The sequence below is a fragment of the Mus caroli genome, chromosome 17 (assembly GCF_900094665.2).
Source record: "Mus caroli chromosome 17, CAROLI_EIJ_v1.1, whole genome shotgun sequence".
In the NCBI taxonomy this organism is placed as follows: domain Eukaryota; kingdom Metazoa; phylum Chordata; class Mammalia; order Rodentia; family Muridae; genus Mus; species Mus caroli.
The window spans coordinates 74,722,317-74,739,007 of record NC_034586.1 but is presented as its reverse complement, the minus strand read 5'-3'; the positions used below and the strand labels follow the sequence as shown (position 1 = coordinate 74,739,007).

General features: G+C 38.5%; 1 protein-coding gene across 2 annotated transcripts in view; it reads left to right on the top strand.

Annotated features, from left to right (window-relative positions):
- Positions 1-16,691, top strand: part of Prkd3 (protein kinase D3) — a 70,169-nt gene that overhangs the window by 18,883 nt on the left and 34,595 nt on the right. For both annotated transcript variants that reach the window (XM_029470990.1, XM_021149666.2), the window contains exon 3: positions 16,499-16,637. In XM_029470990.1, the coding sequence (XP_029326850.1) occupies positions 16,499-16,637 (139 nt within the window). The remainder of the gene's footprint in view (positions 1-16,498; positions 16,638-16,691) is intronic.

Below are 16,691 nucleotides of genomic sequence, written 5' to 3'. Positions count from 1 at the left end.
GGACTCACTGACCAGTCATGTTCCATGTTCATATAGAGATGCAGGGAGAGAGAGAGAGAGAGAGAGAGAGAGAGAGAGAGAGAGAGAGAGAGAGAGAGAGAGAGAGAGAGAAAGCATGAATAATTTCAATTTGTTTATTTCATAATATATAATTCTCCATAGACTACTTTGTAAATGTTACATATTGTCTTAGTTCTTATTGAACTATCACAATCAAGGCAGCTTACAGGTGGAGGGGTGTATTTGGGTCTTGGAGTTCCAAAGGGATAGGAGTCCATCACCTCTGTGGCCCTGGAGCAGCAGCTGAGAGCTCATATCCAGATCCACAAACAGGAAGGAGCAGGCAGTGCAGTGGGGATAGCAGGAAGAATTTGAAGCATCAAAGCCACCCTGTGATACACCTTCTCCAATAAGACCATACTTGCAAATCCTTCCCAACTGTTCCAGCAAGCAGATGGGCCTCTGGGTGGAGAGGAAGATGGGGAGAATCTGGCAGGGGAAAAACATGATCGAACTGCATTGTATGAAAGAAATGTAATAACATTACTTTTGTACATACATCTCTGATTTTTTTATTTCTTGGTTTATTTTTATATATGTGTACCTATCTGTATGAGTGTATGCCGCAGTGTGTATGTAGGTACCGTCAGATCAGGAGAGGGCAATGGGATTGCTAGAGCTGGAGTAGTTGAGAGGTACCTGACATAGGTTCTGGCAACCACACTCAGGTCCTCTGAAAGAGTTGTAAGTACTCATTACTGCTGAGCCATCAATCTAACTCACATTTTAGATTTTTTTTAAGCTTTTGGTATATTTACTCAGTTTTCAATATATTTTTCTTTATTTGAGGTAATTATATCTTGTTCTGAAGTTTTGGTATTAAAACAACTTTTTATTAGTGTTTTCATTGTGATGTCTTTCCTCATGACATATGTGTGTGTGTATATATATGTACATACATTCATTGTATACATCTATCTTCATTTATAATTTTATGTAGGTTTCATAGTTGATTGTATGTTTCAAGTTTATTCAGTCAACTACTTAAGTGTTAGGATCACTCATGTTTAATACAGTTTTCAATATAGATTCATTAAATATATAAATTTCTCCTACTTACAAAGATTTTGCTTAGGACTTCTCCACTTCATAAAAAATAAAGCAGTGTGTATACAGTAGAAATTATACTTCAAATCTTGAAAGTTTATGGTACAGTATAACACTTTCACAAGGCTGAGTGCTGACAGCTACTAGCTAGCCTAAAGGACTGTACTGGTAACAACTAGATTCTAACAGTGTACTCAGTTGTTAAACTATGTGTTTGCTGGGCTAGGTGAATTAAATACATTCTCAATTTATTATTCCCAGGCTACTAGAAGTGTGCTCTCATGTGCCTTATCAGTCAAGAAGCATCCGTATGACAGAAGTGGCTGTACTTTTATTCTGTGTTCCTTCTGTTCTCGGGGTCTCTGCTGCCTTCTTTTAATTATTTCCACTTTCTCTCCTCCCCTGCTTTGGTAGTGGTGGTTTTATCTGGTTTGGTTTAGTAGTTTCTAAAAGTCCCTTTTAGCATTTGCCCTAGTGCAAGGGTCAGCCATCTACATCCTTTGACCAAATCTGGCTATCTTAGCTTCATTTCCTGTTGTTTTGATGAAGCACCTTGACTTGTGGAGGAAGGGTTTATTGCCTCACAATCCAGGTGACAGTCCATCATTGTGGGAAAGAAAGTCAAGGCAGTAGAAACTTGCAGCGTCTGGTTACATTACATCCTCAGTCAAGAACAAAAAGAAAGCAGTGAGTTAGCGCTGCATGCAGTGCCCAGCTCATTTTCTCCACTCTTACACAATCCAGGATGGCCTGCCCAGGGAATGCTTCCACACACGGTGTGAGCTCTGGCCTTGCCACCCCAGTTTAATCAAGATAACCCCCCACAACCAGCTAATCTAGATAGTCCTTTATTGAGACCCCTTTCCCAGGTGAATGCAGATTTTATCTAGTTAACAATTAAAACCTAACCACCACACTGGCCCGCCACCTACTTCTCTAGTTCTGTTGAAACACAGCATTACATTCATTTACATAAGGTCTGTAGCAGCGGTTAGTACAGCAGATACCATACGGCCCTCTAGACCTGAAATATTATCTGGTATTTTACAGACATCTGAATTTTTTTTAATTTTAGTTGAGATACTACAAACATTTTTAACTTAGCCTAGAATATTTTGTGTATAATGCAGTGTGTACGTCAGAACTTTGTATTTCTATCCTTTTTATCTGTGCTATTATTGTCGCATATTTTGTTTCTGCATACTTTCAGTTCTCATTATTCATATAGTAAGGCTGCACAAAGTTAATACAAACAACGAATTAGCAAATACAGTCCTGATGTGCTAGGAGAAGTGTAGGGTAGGTTTCTATACACTTTTTTTCACAATGCTTTTGTCAGCCAGGAAATAACATTATTTTAGGTATGTTTCTGCCTAAAGTTACTTTATTTAACATCCACTGTGAATTGTTAATTATTCTCAAAGCCTAGAATGCCTACCTGAATAATACAGATTTAACTCAGCCAGTCTTCAGAACCTCTAGTCTAATGCAAATCAATACACTTAGACAGGTAAATGATAATAGGAAAGGCTTTGAAATACTTAAATTGTATACTTTTATATGAGGTTGACATCTCATTTCCTATTCCCTAGAGAAGGAATGCTTTTTATACTTGTGTAATTCAAAACTTCAACAGCAGTTATTTCTAGGTTAATAAGATAGTTGAATCTAGATAAAAAATAAAAGCTAGTGACTGCTTTCTGTTTGGCAGTCTATAAAGAGCTAGATGGAATGATGCTGTTGTTAGTTGCTTAGATTTCCATTATCTACTACTCACTGCTTCAGTTGGATGAGTCTTTGTGCTGCTCTGACTGTGTTAGTCACAGTGCTAGATCCTGTGGAGACTCCCAAAATGGAAGGCTTTTTCCCTCCCGCAATCACGTTACATAAAAGATGAGCGAGTGTCAGATTAAGGATCACTGTCTTGTGGAGAGTTAGGAGAGCCTGTTCTAACCTTCGTTTTTGTGCTGTATCACCATCCTCTGTAGTCCTCTACCTGGAGAAATAGACCTCAGGTGTGGGGAATGCCTTGCTATTGTTCTCTGGTGGCTTGTAGCGTGGATAAAGCAAAATGCTGTTAACATCTTTGGCAGTCAGCAAGTAAGCAGAAATGAGTCATTTAAACACACACACACTCTTCTTTCTCTTTCGTGGTCAAATAAATAAATTTTTGTGACTGTGATTCCTAGTAGCGCTATAAATTTTATGTAAGCTTGCCCAAGTTACTCAAGAAGTTCATGGTGACCTCTTCTCCCCCTTACTCCTAGCAGTTAACTAGACAAACATCTGTGGTTACTAGCAAGGAGCAGGTGACAGAAATATGTGATTGCTTCTGTAAGCCATTATTACTTAGAAAATACAGTGATGACTCCCGAGGCACATGTGTGGTCAGCATTCCTAAGCTTCAGACACAGACTGGCTCATTGATTAGGACTTTGTGCTCACAGCCCACTACTTGGATCATCTTCCCTTTTCTTAAGTACTGGCAGCCTAGATACCCTGCATTTTAATGTTCATTGCTGATCGCAATTGCTCTTAAGCTTGGATGTACCTGTCATATGTCTTTAAGCTCTATGAAGTCAGACATTATCTAGCCACAATAAACAAATATCCAAGTATTTCTTAGTTGAATAAAGGAAGAAACTCCTGAAAACCAGCATGATGTCCTGTTTCAAAGCATAGGTTTTTGGTCAAATTGAGGTTCATCTCTACCACTTATGAGTTATGTGACCTTGGTTTCTTATGTGAAGAGTGAGATTGAAAATATTAACTCATTTATGTATGCATATATACATATATATGTATCTTAGATGTGTTTATAAAGTCCTTTGCCCATTACCTAACACACAGTAGTTACATAGTAAATGCTAACTTATCAGTGGTAGTTACTAATTTGATCTTAACTATAAAACTGTAAAACTTGGAACCAGTATGTAGAACTGGTCAGTCTAGCAAGTTAAGTTCACGTCAATTCTGTGCTTTATTTAATGTCCACATGTCAGAGTCTTGTGTTATATCCTGTAGAAGATAATTGCTTCTTCTGGGTCTAACGTCAGCCCTATAATCACTGTACTCTGAAGGCTGACGCAGGGGGATCTTGAATTTGGGGCTAGCCTGAGCAAACACAATGATGCACTCTCAGAAGGGTGGGGGAGAAAGGAAAGGGGTAAAAAAAAAAAAAAAAAAAGAATTATTCAGTTTTCTATCAGCACTTAAAATGCTCCTTTTCCTGGTGTGGAAAGTTACAGGGTTTGCTGGTGTCACTTGTGTAACGTATTTAACCTTTTATTGAGCTACATGTGTGAGCTCGTGATTTATTAGCAGAGTTCAGGGTATCCCTCAGAAGGTTGGTTTGTTGGGTTATTTTAGATGAATGGGGACAATATGTGAGTTCAGAATCTCATAATCTTGAGTTCCGCTGAGTTAGCTAGTCAGTTAATTACTGTGGTTGAGCAGTAGCTGAGTAAATGCTTTTTTATAAAATTTCTGTATACTTAGGACTATTATCAGATACAGTGAAATCAAGATATTCTAGTGTTGACTTTACATCTCCCATGACTAAACTACCAGGAAGAGCCTGTAGGACCAAAAGGGATAGTAACAATTAAGTGAGATTATAGAAGGCCATATTATATCAGAAGAGGGACGGGGAAACTAACCCAAAGTGCACAAATAATTCCATTAAGGCAAAAGGAATCAAATGGGGCTGGAGAGGTGGCTGAGCTATTAGGAACACTGGCTGCTCTTCCAGAGGACGGATTAAATTCCCGCACTCACATGCATGGTTGGCAGCTCACAGGGGATCCAATATCCTATTCTGATCTCCAAGAACACCAGGCACACATGTGGTACATAGACATACATGCAAGTAAAACATCCATACACATACGATAAAATAATAATAAAGGAAAGGGGGATAGAGAAATGGTCTATCAGTTGAGAGTATTTGCTGCTCTCCCAAAGAACTAGAGATTATTTCCCAATATTTCCGGCTCTGGGAAATCTGACACCCTCTCCTGGTTTCTTCACAGACCAGCACACATATGATGTACACACACACACACACACACACACACACTCATTCAAACACTCCTTACATTCACACACACTTAAACACTATATACATGCACATACACTCAAACACTATACATACACTCAGACACACGTACAACACATAAAATAATAATGAATCTCAAAAAATCTTTTTAGAAAAGAATAGGACTTAGTGATAATTATCTCAAGTATAATAACATTTTAAACTTTAAAAAAATATTTTTAGGTCTGGAAAGATGGCTCAGTGGTTAAGAGCACTGGCTGCTTTTTCAGAGGACCCAGTTCAGTTCCCAGCACCCACGTGGAAGCTCACAACTGTCTGTAACTCCAATTCCAAGTGATCTGACACTCACACAGAGATACATGCAGGCAAAACACCAATCAATGCCCATTTAAAAATAAATTGTTAAAAAAATATTTTAAAATGTCTTTTTAAAGGTATATGAATGCTTTATCTTTAAAAGGGACAAATAGTATATAATTTTTATTTAAGTTAAAGATCTTATTTTTTTTTCCTGTGTGTTATTTGTTGTTTTTTCTTTTGGTTTTTGGGTCGCCCCCCCCCCGACATTGTTCGTTAGAAACTTATCTGATGTTGTTCTAAAGTCGTCAAGAGCATTAATTTCAAAAATCTGAAAAATTGAAAGGGAGATGCAATTGAAAGGGAGATGCAGCTATTGGCGTTTGGTGCTACTGAAGCAGGAGTTAGGGAGTCTGGGAGACATTTATTTTAGGTATGTGCTGCAAAGGAGTCATGCAAAAAAAAAGAAGAAGAAGAAGAAGAAGAAAAGAAAAAAGGACAACCTTTTGAAGGGGATCGTCTTCCCATAAATTGACATTGGAAAACCTGTTTTAAGTGCGGATGGGACTTAATGCTGACCTCTACGCAGTAAGCTCCAGAGGGAGTAAGTTAAATGTGCAAACTGGGGTCAAAGGAATATGAATATAAAACGGAGCTGGCTGAGTGCTCTGTGCCAGGATAACTCACTCTTAGGTCAGCAAACCATAATGTCAGCTATAAAAATAATAAGACAAAAATCAGCGTGGAAAACAGAGCAAGTGTGATAAGATCAGTGCCCTCCTCCTACAAAGGGCTCACATGTTGGGGAGCAACACACTGACCACACTAAACACTGGGGCAGATGACACATTTCACAGGATGATTCAATAAATTCATAAACAAGCACAGCAGAACATGGTTAAGGTCGAGTTTTTAAAGGACTACAGACTAGGAACTGTGTGCAACTGGAGTAAAGACAGAATTAGTTTCTGGCGGCGTACTGAAGAGTGTGGTTGAATCTCATGAAATACCAGCAATTCACAGATTGTGCTAAGCACAAACCTGCTTAAACGCTGACTATATCAGCATCAACAGCAAGATTTTTTTTTTCTCCTAAGAAAGCCCTTTAGCTAGTAAATCATTTTTAGTTGAGTTTTGTTTAAAACTTAGATATGACCAAAAGAGGTCACTTTTTGAATTTCATCCAGTTTCATGACACATCCTGAGGGTGGAGTGAGGTGGAGTTTCTTTTGTTGTTGTTGTTAGCATAAGCCAAAACTTAGCTTCCTTTTTTTTCTTTTTTTTTTTTTTTAAAGCTTTGAAAGTCTTCCAACATATTACATTGAGGTCAGTGCTAGCTTCTTCATGTCTTTCCTCAGAAATACCTTACTCTCAGTAAACATTTAGTACAGAACACATTTTATTTGCTTTTATACTAAAAACAAGGTCATGCAAATAGTGGGCATTTTCCTTCTACTGTGTAAGAACATATGTATATAGGGCGTTGACGATTGAACCCAGGGCCTTGTGCGTGCTGAGCGTGTACTCTACACTAAGCTGCCCTCAAACTCCTAGATTCCTAGTGATTCATAGTTTACAAAGCAAAATGAACACGAGTGTGAATTCTACCTTCTAGGGTTGTATATACTGAAGAGAAGGTGTGTTTGCAGGAAACCCTAGGGAAGTCGTGGGACCGGGAAGACAGTCAGACCTTAGAATGCAGTCTGGCAGCAGTAGAACTGGGGCTGAGCCAGGTGAAGTGTGTCAGCCCGACCAGTTGAGCGTCACATTTCAAGCCTATGGTAAACCTTTATAAAGAGTTGTTGTGATTAAATAGAAAGGTCTTAGTGCAATCCTGGGCCAGAATGCTCAGAAAACACACCTGTGGCTTCAAAGACTCTAAATTTAGAAAGATCCTTGGTTCTATGGATGTCTTAAAACTTTAGTGAACATCAAAGTTGCAGCATTTAGTTGCAGCATGTCAACAAAATCAGATATACATACTTTTTTTAAAAATTTTAGTTCTGACGTATTTATTTAAAATGGGAGAGTCTATTCACAGTGTCTGGTATGTGATGACTACCCAGTGGATGTTAGCTCCCATGTTTACTTAATTTCATATTGATAAGAGGCTTAAAAAATACTCTCTAAAGCTACTCTTGCTATTAGTTTGTTGAATGAAAAAACTAGATGTAATTGGAATGAGAAAGGAAGTTGGTAGAAAGCAATTCATTTGAGTTATAATGGCATTTAGTAAAATTGAAATTCTGACTAAAGCTGTCTGTTTTTAGGTGTTTTAAAATACTTGGCTTTAGTTTTGATCATTTGAATACTAGATCTGAAGACCAAATATTCAGTGTACTTGAGGGGCGATTTGGTCTGTCTGAATGAATGGATCCATTGTCTCTGTAGACATGAGTTGGGTGTAATTTTCAGTTCTGTCGTAGCGGATGAAAACCCCAGCTGTGTCTTTTGTTTTCTAGAACAGAGTTGTCATTCTGTGTTGTTTTCTTTCCCCATTCTCTCTACTACAGCTGTGTTGCAGTGGCTTGGCGACATTCTAATCTTTCTGATATATACATATGTGTATATATATATATATATATATATCACATACATATATGCATGTATGTATATATGTGTGTGTGCATGTATATACATATACATGTAGATACACACACACATATTATCTAGGTTAAATAGTGTTGGGCAGTCATTACTAAATACTTAAACTGATGATGGGAAAGTTAATTTGCTGTACATTCAGGTTACAATCTTAGCTAAAAGAGGGAAAGTCCAGGCATTAAAGATAAAGACAATTCAGAACTAATTACAAAACAGGGGGAGAAAGTGTATTTTAAAAAGAAAATAGATTTCTCTGGTTTATGTCAGAAATGGGGGTGTTAAGTTGAGCATGTGAACTGGAGACCTGCGGGGACAGGGAAGAATCAGTTCAGCTTCCTGTCGAGTCCGTTCTCGCTGACTCGTCTAGACTAGTGACTTTGGCTCTAAATGAAAATTATCATTGGAATTCTTCCCTATGGTTAAGCGCTTTCCAGATTGGTGCCAAATGAATATTAGTCTTGTTTCTACAGAATAACCAATAGAATTTTTAATAAGTGCCAGTTAAACAACTAAGTTCTGGGTTCTCAGGGAGTCTGAGGAAACCTGAAAAGAGAACATCCTAAGCATGTGTTTACTGTCATTCCATATAAGTCTTAAAGATGTACTGTAAAGATGTACTTGGTCTCAAGTTTAAAAATCAATTTAGTATCCCATATATGCATTCGTGTGTCAACCTCTAACTAAAATTAGTATACTTCACTCACTTATATGAAAACAAAAATATATGTGTGTTAAAACTCCAAGGGTTTCTCTTTTTTTTTTTTTTTNGTTTTTCGAGACAGGGTTTCTCTGTGTAGCCCTGGCTGTCCTGGAACTCACTTTGTAGACCAGGCTGGCCTCAAACTCAGAAATCTGCCTGCCTCTGCCTCCCGAGTGCTGGGATTAAAGGCGTGCGCCACCACGCCCGGCTTGGGTTTCTCATTTTTATACTACCTTTTAAAAATGCCTGATAGGTAAATAATTCACTCAGATAATATTGAATTCTGATGTTGTTTGTTAACATGCAAATGCTATCTTGCCAAGTAAAATAAAAGTTTTGTAAGCTTCCTACCTTATCTGACATTCCACTGACAGAAGTTAGTTGGCATGAGATTTTTATGAGACAAGTTTCTCATAAAAACTTTTTGTTTCACCACAGTTGGTCTAGAACTGGGAAAAGCCTTCATTTTGCACAAGGCAGGGGAGTTATTGACCGAAAAAAAAATAAAATAAAATAAATTGAGAAGCTACTGAAAGAGTGCTGTTAGGAATGGGCCAAATTAAAGACTTTTTTTTTTTAATTGCTTTAAACCGTAGTTCCTTAGCTGTCCTTCATTTCCCCCTCTAATCAGGGCTGAGGCAGGGTAAGGAAGGAAACACAGGCTTTGTGGTTTTAGGAGGTTACTAACTCCCGTCCACGTTCCCTGGACTCTAGAGCAGGCAGTGCTCTCCAGCTTGAGCTTTAACCAGCAACTGGGGCCAGATAGTTCCATGTTGGAGCTGACCTGTGCACTCTGCCACACCGTGTGTACCTACTAAGTGTTCACAAGCCCCAGTTCTGGAAACAAGAAATGCACAAAGACCCAGCTGGGAGCTCTGAGCACACTGTAGCCTGGGCTTGTTACTGAGAGCTACTAAACATGAACCAGGATGCGACCCTGGGAGGCCTAAGCCTTGTCCCAAGAGCCCTTGCTCTCCTCCATGAGAATGGGGTGTTTAGAAGGTGTATAGGCCATCTTATGTCTCAAGGGTACATAGAAAGTAGCAATGGCGAGGCAGTTGTCCCTCTGCTGCGCTGTGAAGGAGAACAGCAGATTTGCAAATGGAAGCAAGAGTTTGTGTGCATTTATTTTCCCAGAATATATTTCCCTTTTAAAATTATACAACAGAATGGAGAATGGCCTTTTCCTTTATTCCTTATTCTGTTGTTAGAAAAACAAGCCATTATCTTTGAAACGCTTCCGCTTTCTGTGTATTTCACTGGCAGGTTATTTTTGATAGATTTTGAAATATAAAGTGCTTTTGTTTGTGGTTTTTAATGTTTGGTTCATGCCTTTTTTTTCCCTCATGTGGTCCAGGCCAACCTCCAAATCCCTGTTTATCCAAGGGTGCCCTTGAGCTTTGAATCCTCTGCCTCCAGCATTAGAAGCTGGGATTACATGTGTGTACCTCTGCGCTTGGCTTGCCCATGACTTTGATATAGCCCCTATGTACTGAGAATCATTCTAGAAGAGGAAAAAATAATTTTGAGGAATAGTTGAGTTTGGAGTTTTTGAGGATCAGTGAACTATTAAAAATAGGCAAAAATATAAATAATGAATTCTTCTAACATATCTTAAGCTTATGAAAGATGGTCAGCCTTGTGTAATGGACATATACAAGTCAGGGCAAGGGCAATGACTCCATGGATAGAGCTTTCTTTTCCATTTTCATGTGTATTGTGTTCGTGTGTGTATTTGCACGACTTTTGCATGTGTGGGCCCAAGTGTGTGCAGATGTGGTACACATGTGTGCACATGCATGTAAAGGCCTGGGGTTGATGTCCAAGCCATCCACAGATAGTCTTGTGCTTTCCTTCGTCGAGGCAGGGCCTCTCCTGTCAGACCTGAGCTCATGTCTTGTTAGTCAGCTTGCTCTGGGGACTTCCCATCTCACCTTTCAATTGTAGAAGACCATCAGACACACCTTGCATTTACATGGGTTCTAGGATTTGATCTCTGGTCCTCTTCCAGCCTGTGGGTCCAGCACTGAACCCTCTCCCCTCCCCACAAACTTAATATTTTGCATGTAGACATATAACCTGATATAGCCTTTGTGAAGACCAATTGGTCAGTATCTAAGAGTTTCATATATATGTATACTTTGACTTAGGAAATACTCTGAGAAATTATCTCCATACATATCCCCTAGAAGTAGTAAAAGTATAAATATGTGGTACTCACCGGCTGTTGTTGATAATAACGAAATATGGGAAACAGTAGATAGACGCTTAATGTTCATGGCACATCCAACTCATCAGGAACCCAAGTTCTTTATGTTACAGTAATTGGTTTAATTTTCATGGTTACTGCCAAGTATGCTCTATTTTACAAATAGAAAACCATAGTTAAGGTTTTACAGTTAATAAGATTTGAATTCGGGGCCTAGGGTGGTGGCTTAGTAAACTACTTGCTATGTGAGTGTGAAGACCCAAGTTTCATCCCCAGACCATAAAAATCTGGGGACACTCATTCTTGCTACAGTGTAGTGAGGATGTCACTTTACCTGTGTAGCCCACCTCCTCAAAACCCCAAGCCCAGCTTGGAATGAGATAAACATCAGAAAGTTCAACTAGTGAGGCATCCTATAAAACTCACAGCCAGTGAGCACGTCCTCCCAAAACTGCAAAGTGTGATCTAAGAAAGGCAGCTCAAGGTCATATAGATTCATGGTTGATCCTGGAAAGGAGAAAGGACATTAGATGAAAACTAAGGAAATCTAAACAAAGTATGACATTTGCTATAAATGTATCATACTGCTATAAAGTGTTAATAATGGGGAACACTGTGTAATGTTGTCTGAATTTTTTGAACATCTAAGATTATTATTTTTAAAATAAGCTAATAATCATAATGAATAACTTTAAAAAATTTATTTATTGAATGTATGAGTGCTCTGCTGCTAATACAGGCCTTTCAGATCCAGCCCCACCTCCCTACACTCCCAACGTTGGGTCCAGTTTTTCTTTTAGTCACTTGAGTCCATTTGTGCTACTCATACACTCCTGGATGTGGAGCCTTGAGGCCTTAGGCATGGGCAGCCCTACTAGGAGCCATGCCCTTAAACAGTAACTCTCAGGCTGGAGAGATGGCTCAGCGGCTAAAGAGCACTGACTGCTCTTCCGAAGGTCCTGAGTTCAAATCCCAGCAACCACATGGTGACTCACAACCACCTGTAATGAGATCTGACTCCCTCTTCTGGTGTGTCCGAAGTCAGCTACAGTGTATTTATATATAATAATAAATAAATCTTTGGGCTGGAGCAAGCAGGGACTGAGTGAGTGGGGGTTGACCAGAGCAAGCAGAGGCCCTAAAAATTCAATCCCCAACAACCACATGAAGGCTCAGAACCATCTGTACAGCTACAGTGTACTCACATATATAAAATAAATAAATAAATCTTTAAAAAAAAACAAAACAAAACACTAACTCTCTGTCGCCTGTCATAGCTTCTGGGTTAGGGATGCAGGTTCCATCTTCACTGCTCTGTGATGGCATGTTGGCTGGCTTGATCTTGTGCGGGTTTTGTACGGGCTGCCATAGCTGCCGAGAGTTCATGGGTACAGAGGTCCTGTCATATCTAGAAGATCGTTTCCTTCCAGTCTACCTCAGCCTCTGCTCTTGCAGTCTCTCCAGGCCGTCTTCTGTGATGTTCCCTGAGCCTGGGGTTACTGAGAGGGAGTGAGTTCCTTTAGAATTTTAATATGGCTGTCATGCGTGAGCAGAGTGAGTCACATTCTTACCTTTGAAGACCTGACATCTGAATTTTAAAACTCATGAGCAGCAAATATGTGTGTGTTCATTTCCTTAGCAGGTTGTTTCTGCTTATTTTGTGTGTTGTTTAGATGTTTTAAAACTGTGCTTGTAGTTAACTTCCTGTTTCTTTGTAGATGGTTATCTTTAATGTAATCATGCCTCTAAACCTTGGTGTTTTTTTAAGATTGACCACAGTGAGTCCCTGAACTTCACTGACAATATTTCATCTTTCCTTACTTATCAGTCTGTTTGTTATTTTGGTTTTGACATTTGCCTTTAGATAATTTCTAACTATCATAACAAACACACGTATATGATATTTTAATATGTATCAGAACTTTTTATATAAGCCAGACATTACACCTTTCCTCCAGTCCAGTGGTTCTCAACCTTCCTAATGCTGCGAACCTTTAATACGTTCCTTGTGTTGTGGTGACCTCAGCCATAAAATTATTTGTCACTACTTCATAACTGTAGTTTTGCTACTGTTATGAATCATAATGTAAATATCCATGTCATCAACTGTGATGTAAACTGTGTTTTCCGATGGGTTTAGATGACCCTTAGAGTTAAAACTCACAGGCTGAAAACCACTGCACCAGTCATCCAGTGATTGTCAGATTTATATGTGAGTATTCTGTGAAGATATTACTTATATCTTGAAGTGACTTTTGACTGTCATCACCAGCATCTTTCAGCCTCTTGACATACGAGTGTTTATTTTAAATAATTGTTTGTAATATTTTCTGTACTCTTTCTTTTATGAGTGCTAGAGTATTTGTGTAATCATTTATCTCTGTGGTGCTGAGGCTTGGTCTGGGCAGTGCACGTGCTGGGCCACACTCTACCCCAGCTCATGCTCCTGGTACCCATTAGATAGCATGTCTACTGCGCTGTTGTTTATATCTTCTCTAGGCTATACATTTATTTAAATGTTGCTTTCCTTCTTTCACTGGTGGTCTTAGTTCATTTTTTTTTCAATTACTACAAGCTGAGACTTGTCTTGACTGGTTATGTGAGCTTAGTGACCAGATGGCTAACCAACTATTGTTTTCTGGAGCGCCTCTTCCAGTTCCCTTCTATGTAATTCAGATCTGGAAATGCTCTCCTGACCGAGGCTTCAGTCTCTCTCCAGGGATTTGCTCAGCTCTTGTCCTGCCCCAATCCTGAGTGCTGATTTTAGAAGACAAGCTTGGGTCTTTACCATCTTGCCTTTGGCCATTGTCTCTTTCCTCTTAGAATATAAAATATTTTGAAGTGTTAGCATTCATCAATTACAGTGCTAGGAATTAGACACAGTCATCAGCAAATTCAATTTTGACCCCCTCCCTGTAAAGCCAGCAGGACGGTGTCCTGTTTTCTAACCAGGACTGATAGAGTTTCTCAGGTATTATTTGCCCTTATTCTAGAATTTGTATTTCGTTTGCCATTTACTATCCAGCTTTTTAATATCTGTGCTTATTTCCATTTTTTTCCCTGTTAGATTGCGAGCTTTTGGAACGCTTTGGGAAAATACAGATTGTTTTCTCATTACAACTGCTAAATAACCTTGTATTTAGCAAATATGCCAGAAATGCTGTTTTAAAAATCAGTTTTATTCTTTCAAATATTGGTTAGAGATTTTATTTTCTTATGAAGGTGAAATATGACATTTTTTTTAATATTAAGGAATGGTGCAACTAAGTTCTAAAGCTGTTTTAATCTCCTACTTAATCATTTAACTTAGTAAATTTTTAATTAGAATTTAAACAAAATATAATTTTTAATTTCTGTCTTTTCAATTAAAAATAGCTACCATGTTAGATTTACATTAAAACATAGTTTAAACTATAATAAATACTATTGACAACTCATATAATTGAAGGTAGAGTTGATATTATAAAAATTCTAAGTATTTCTATATTTTGCCATTATTTGCCATGTTTTAAAAATAAAAATAAACCTTTAACTTTCTAAATAAGCTACTGTTTTCAACTTAAAATAATAATTTTAAAACATAGTTTTTAGAAAAGATTTGAAAACTTTGAGTGTTGTATGAGGTTTTTCTAGTAGGAAAAAAATGTACAATAGTAAGATAATAAATAGGAAATTCCGGACGGTTACTGTGTCAGAAACGTTGGCCATAGGGGCTGGGACTGCCAAGAGTGGGCTATAAAGTTGTCGGCTTTCCCCAGGGGGCTGAGTAAGTAAGAAAGCATGTCTAATCACACGGTCAAGTGCTGCACTAGGAAACCAAGGAAGTGTCTCTTGTGATTCCTCACCAAGTCATACCACCATATGAAGTACGTGAGCCATGTTGTCTATAACATCCCTGCAATGAGCATGTTTACAGTTTGCTGTGACTGATTCATGTCAGATCACACTATATTGTTTATTAAAGGACAGCTGTGGTGTTATCTTCTGAGAATCAAGGAATTCCCTATAACAGCATGTTCCAAGGCATTAGTAAAATAGATGGCATCTTTTATATTGTTAATTGATTAAAAATGAAATTATTTTGGAAAACAAATATTAAAAATTCCTAATATTTCATCAGGAATGATTGTGCATGTCTTTACCCCCAGAAATCGAGAGGGTGCTCAGCCTCTGTAGCAAGTTCTAAGCCGTCCAAGACTGCATGCTGAGACCCTTTCTTAAACAAACAAAAACTTTTAACTCTAAGCTACTTCCTTCAAAATATTGGACACACATCTTTATAATTTGTTCCACATATGAATGTCCTAAGTATTATAAATGTAGATTCGTTAGAATTGTACATTTAGGGCATATGTGGGAAAATCTTCAAGCCTCTGTTTAGAGCACTGCTAAGTCCTGTGTTTGTAACTGCAGTGAACAGACCTAAAATTCTAGATGCATGCTTGAATTGAACTTAGTACTCTGTGACTACTGTTAGGGAATTATTTGGTCTTCAGCTAGTCCTGAGATGAGGTAGGTGTCTATTTCAGTGCTAGTCAGTATAGTAGCTACAGCTACAGTGGCAGTCAGGAACTTGCAGTGTGGGCAGTGTGACTAAGGAAATACATTTTTAATTTTATTTAATTTTAATTGTTTTAGATTCAGATAACTATGGTATAGAACTATGCTATAGCAAATATTCAAGATAATCAGTTTTATAGAGAAAAATAATATTTTGGCTCAATGTTAGAGGCTCCAGCCCACAATTGGTTGATTCCATTGCATTAGAAAGCACACCATAGGGGCTGGTGAGATGGCTCAGTGGGTAAGAGCACCCGACTGCTCTTCCGAAGGTCCGGAGTTCAAATCCCAGCAACCACATGGTGGCTCACAACCATCCGTAACGAGATCAGACTCCCTCTTCTGGAGTGTCTGAAGACAGCTACAGTGTACTTACATATAANAAANAAANAAANNTTNAAAAAAAAAAAAAAAGAAAAGAAAGCACACCATAGCAGGAGCAAAGCTGTCCATCCTCCATCAGAGAGCAGGAAAGAGATCAGAAGACACAGAGGTGTACAGTCCCCTTTAAGACTTTCCCTGTCCCCAGACCCCACATACTCATGTCACATAAGGGCTCCAGAACCTCCTAGGACATTACCACATGAACATTTTACACATCACATCCAAAAAATAGCAGCAGCTGATCATGTATTGAGCAGTGTAGCTCTGATGAATGGAACTAACTACTTATCTCCTCGGGATAAAAACAGAACCAGTAGAAGACGATGTTGTCTTATAGCAATTAGAAATCTGAAATTTGTAAGACGCATGTGTTTTAAGGTAATGATTATTTATTTGCAAATTTACTTTTCTGTTTTTGAGCTTTAAAATTAACCAGGATATTTGAGTACAAGGTTCACCTTTTAAATATTAAAAGGGTTGTTAGTCACTAGCACTATGTCAGGACACTTCAGAATTCTTTATAGACTATTTGTAACAGCAGAAAGCTACGGAATATTGATGCAGGGCTGTTTTCCTTCAGTTTCCAGAGTGTGGATTCTTTGGCATGTATGATAAAATTCTTCTCTTTCGCCACGACATGAACTCAGAAAACATTTTGCAGCTGATTACCTCAGCAGATGAAATACATGAAGGGGACCTGGTAGAAGTTGTCCTGTCAGGTAAGCAAATGGCCCCTTCCCCCTGTCTCTTCTCCCACAGAGTGGTCCGCTGCG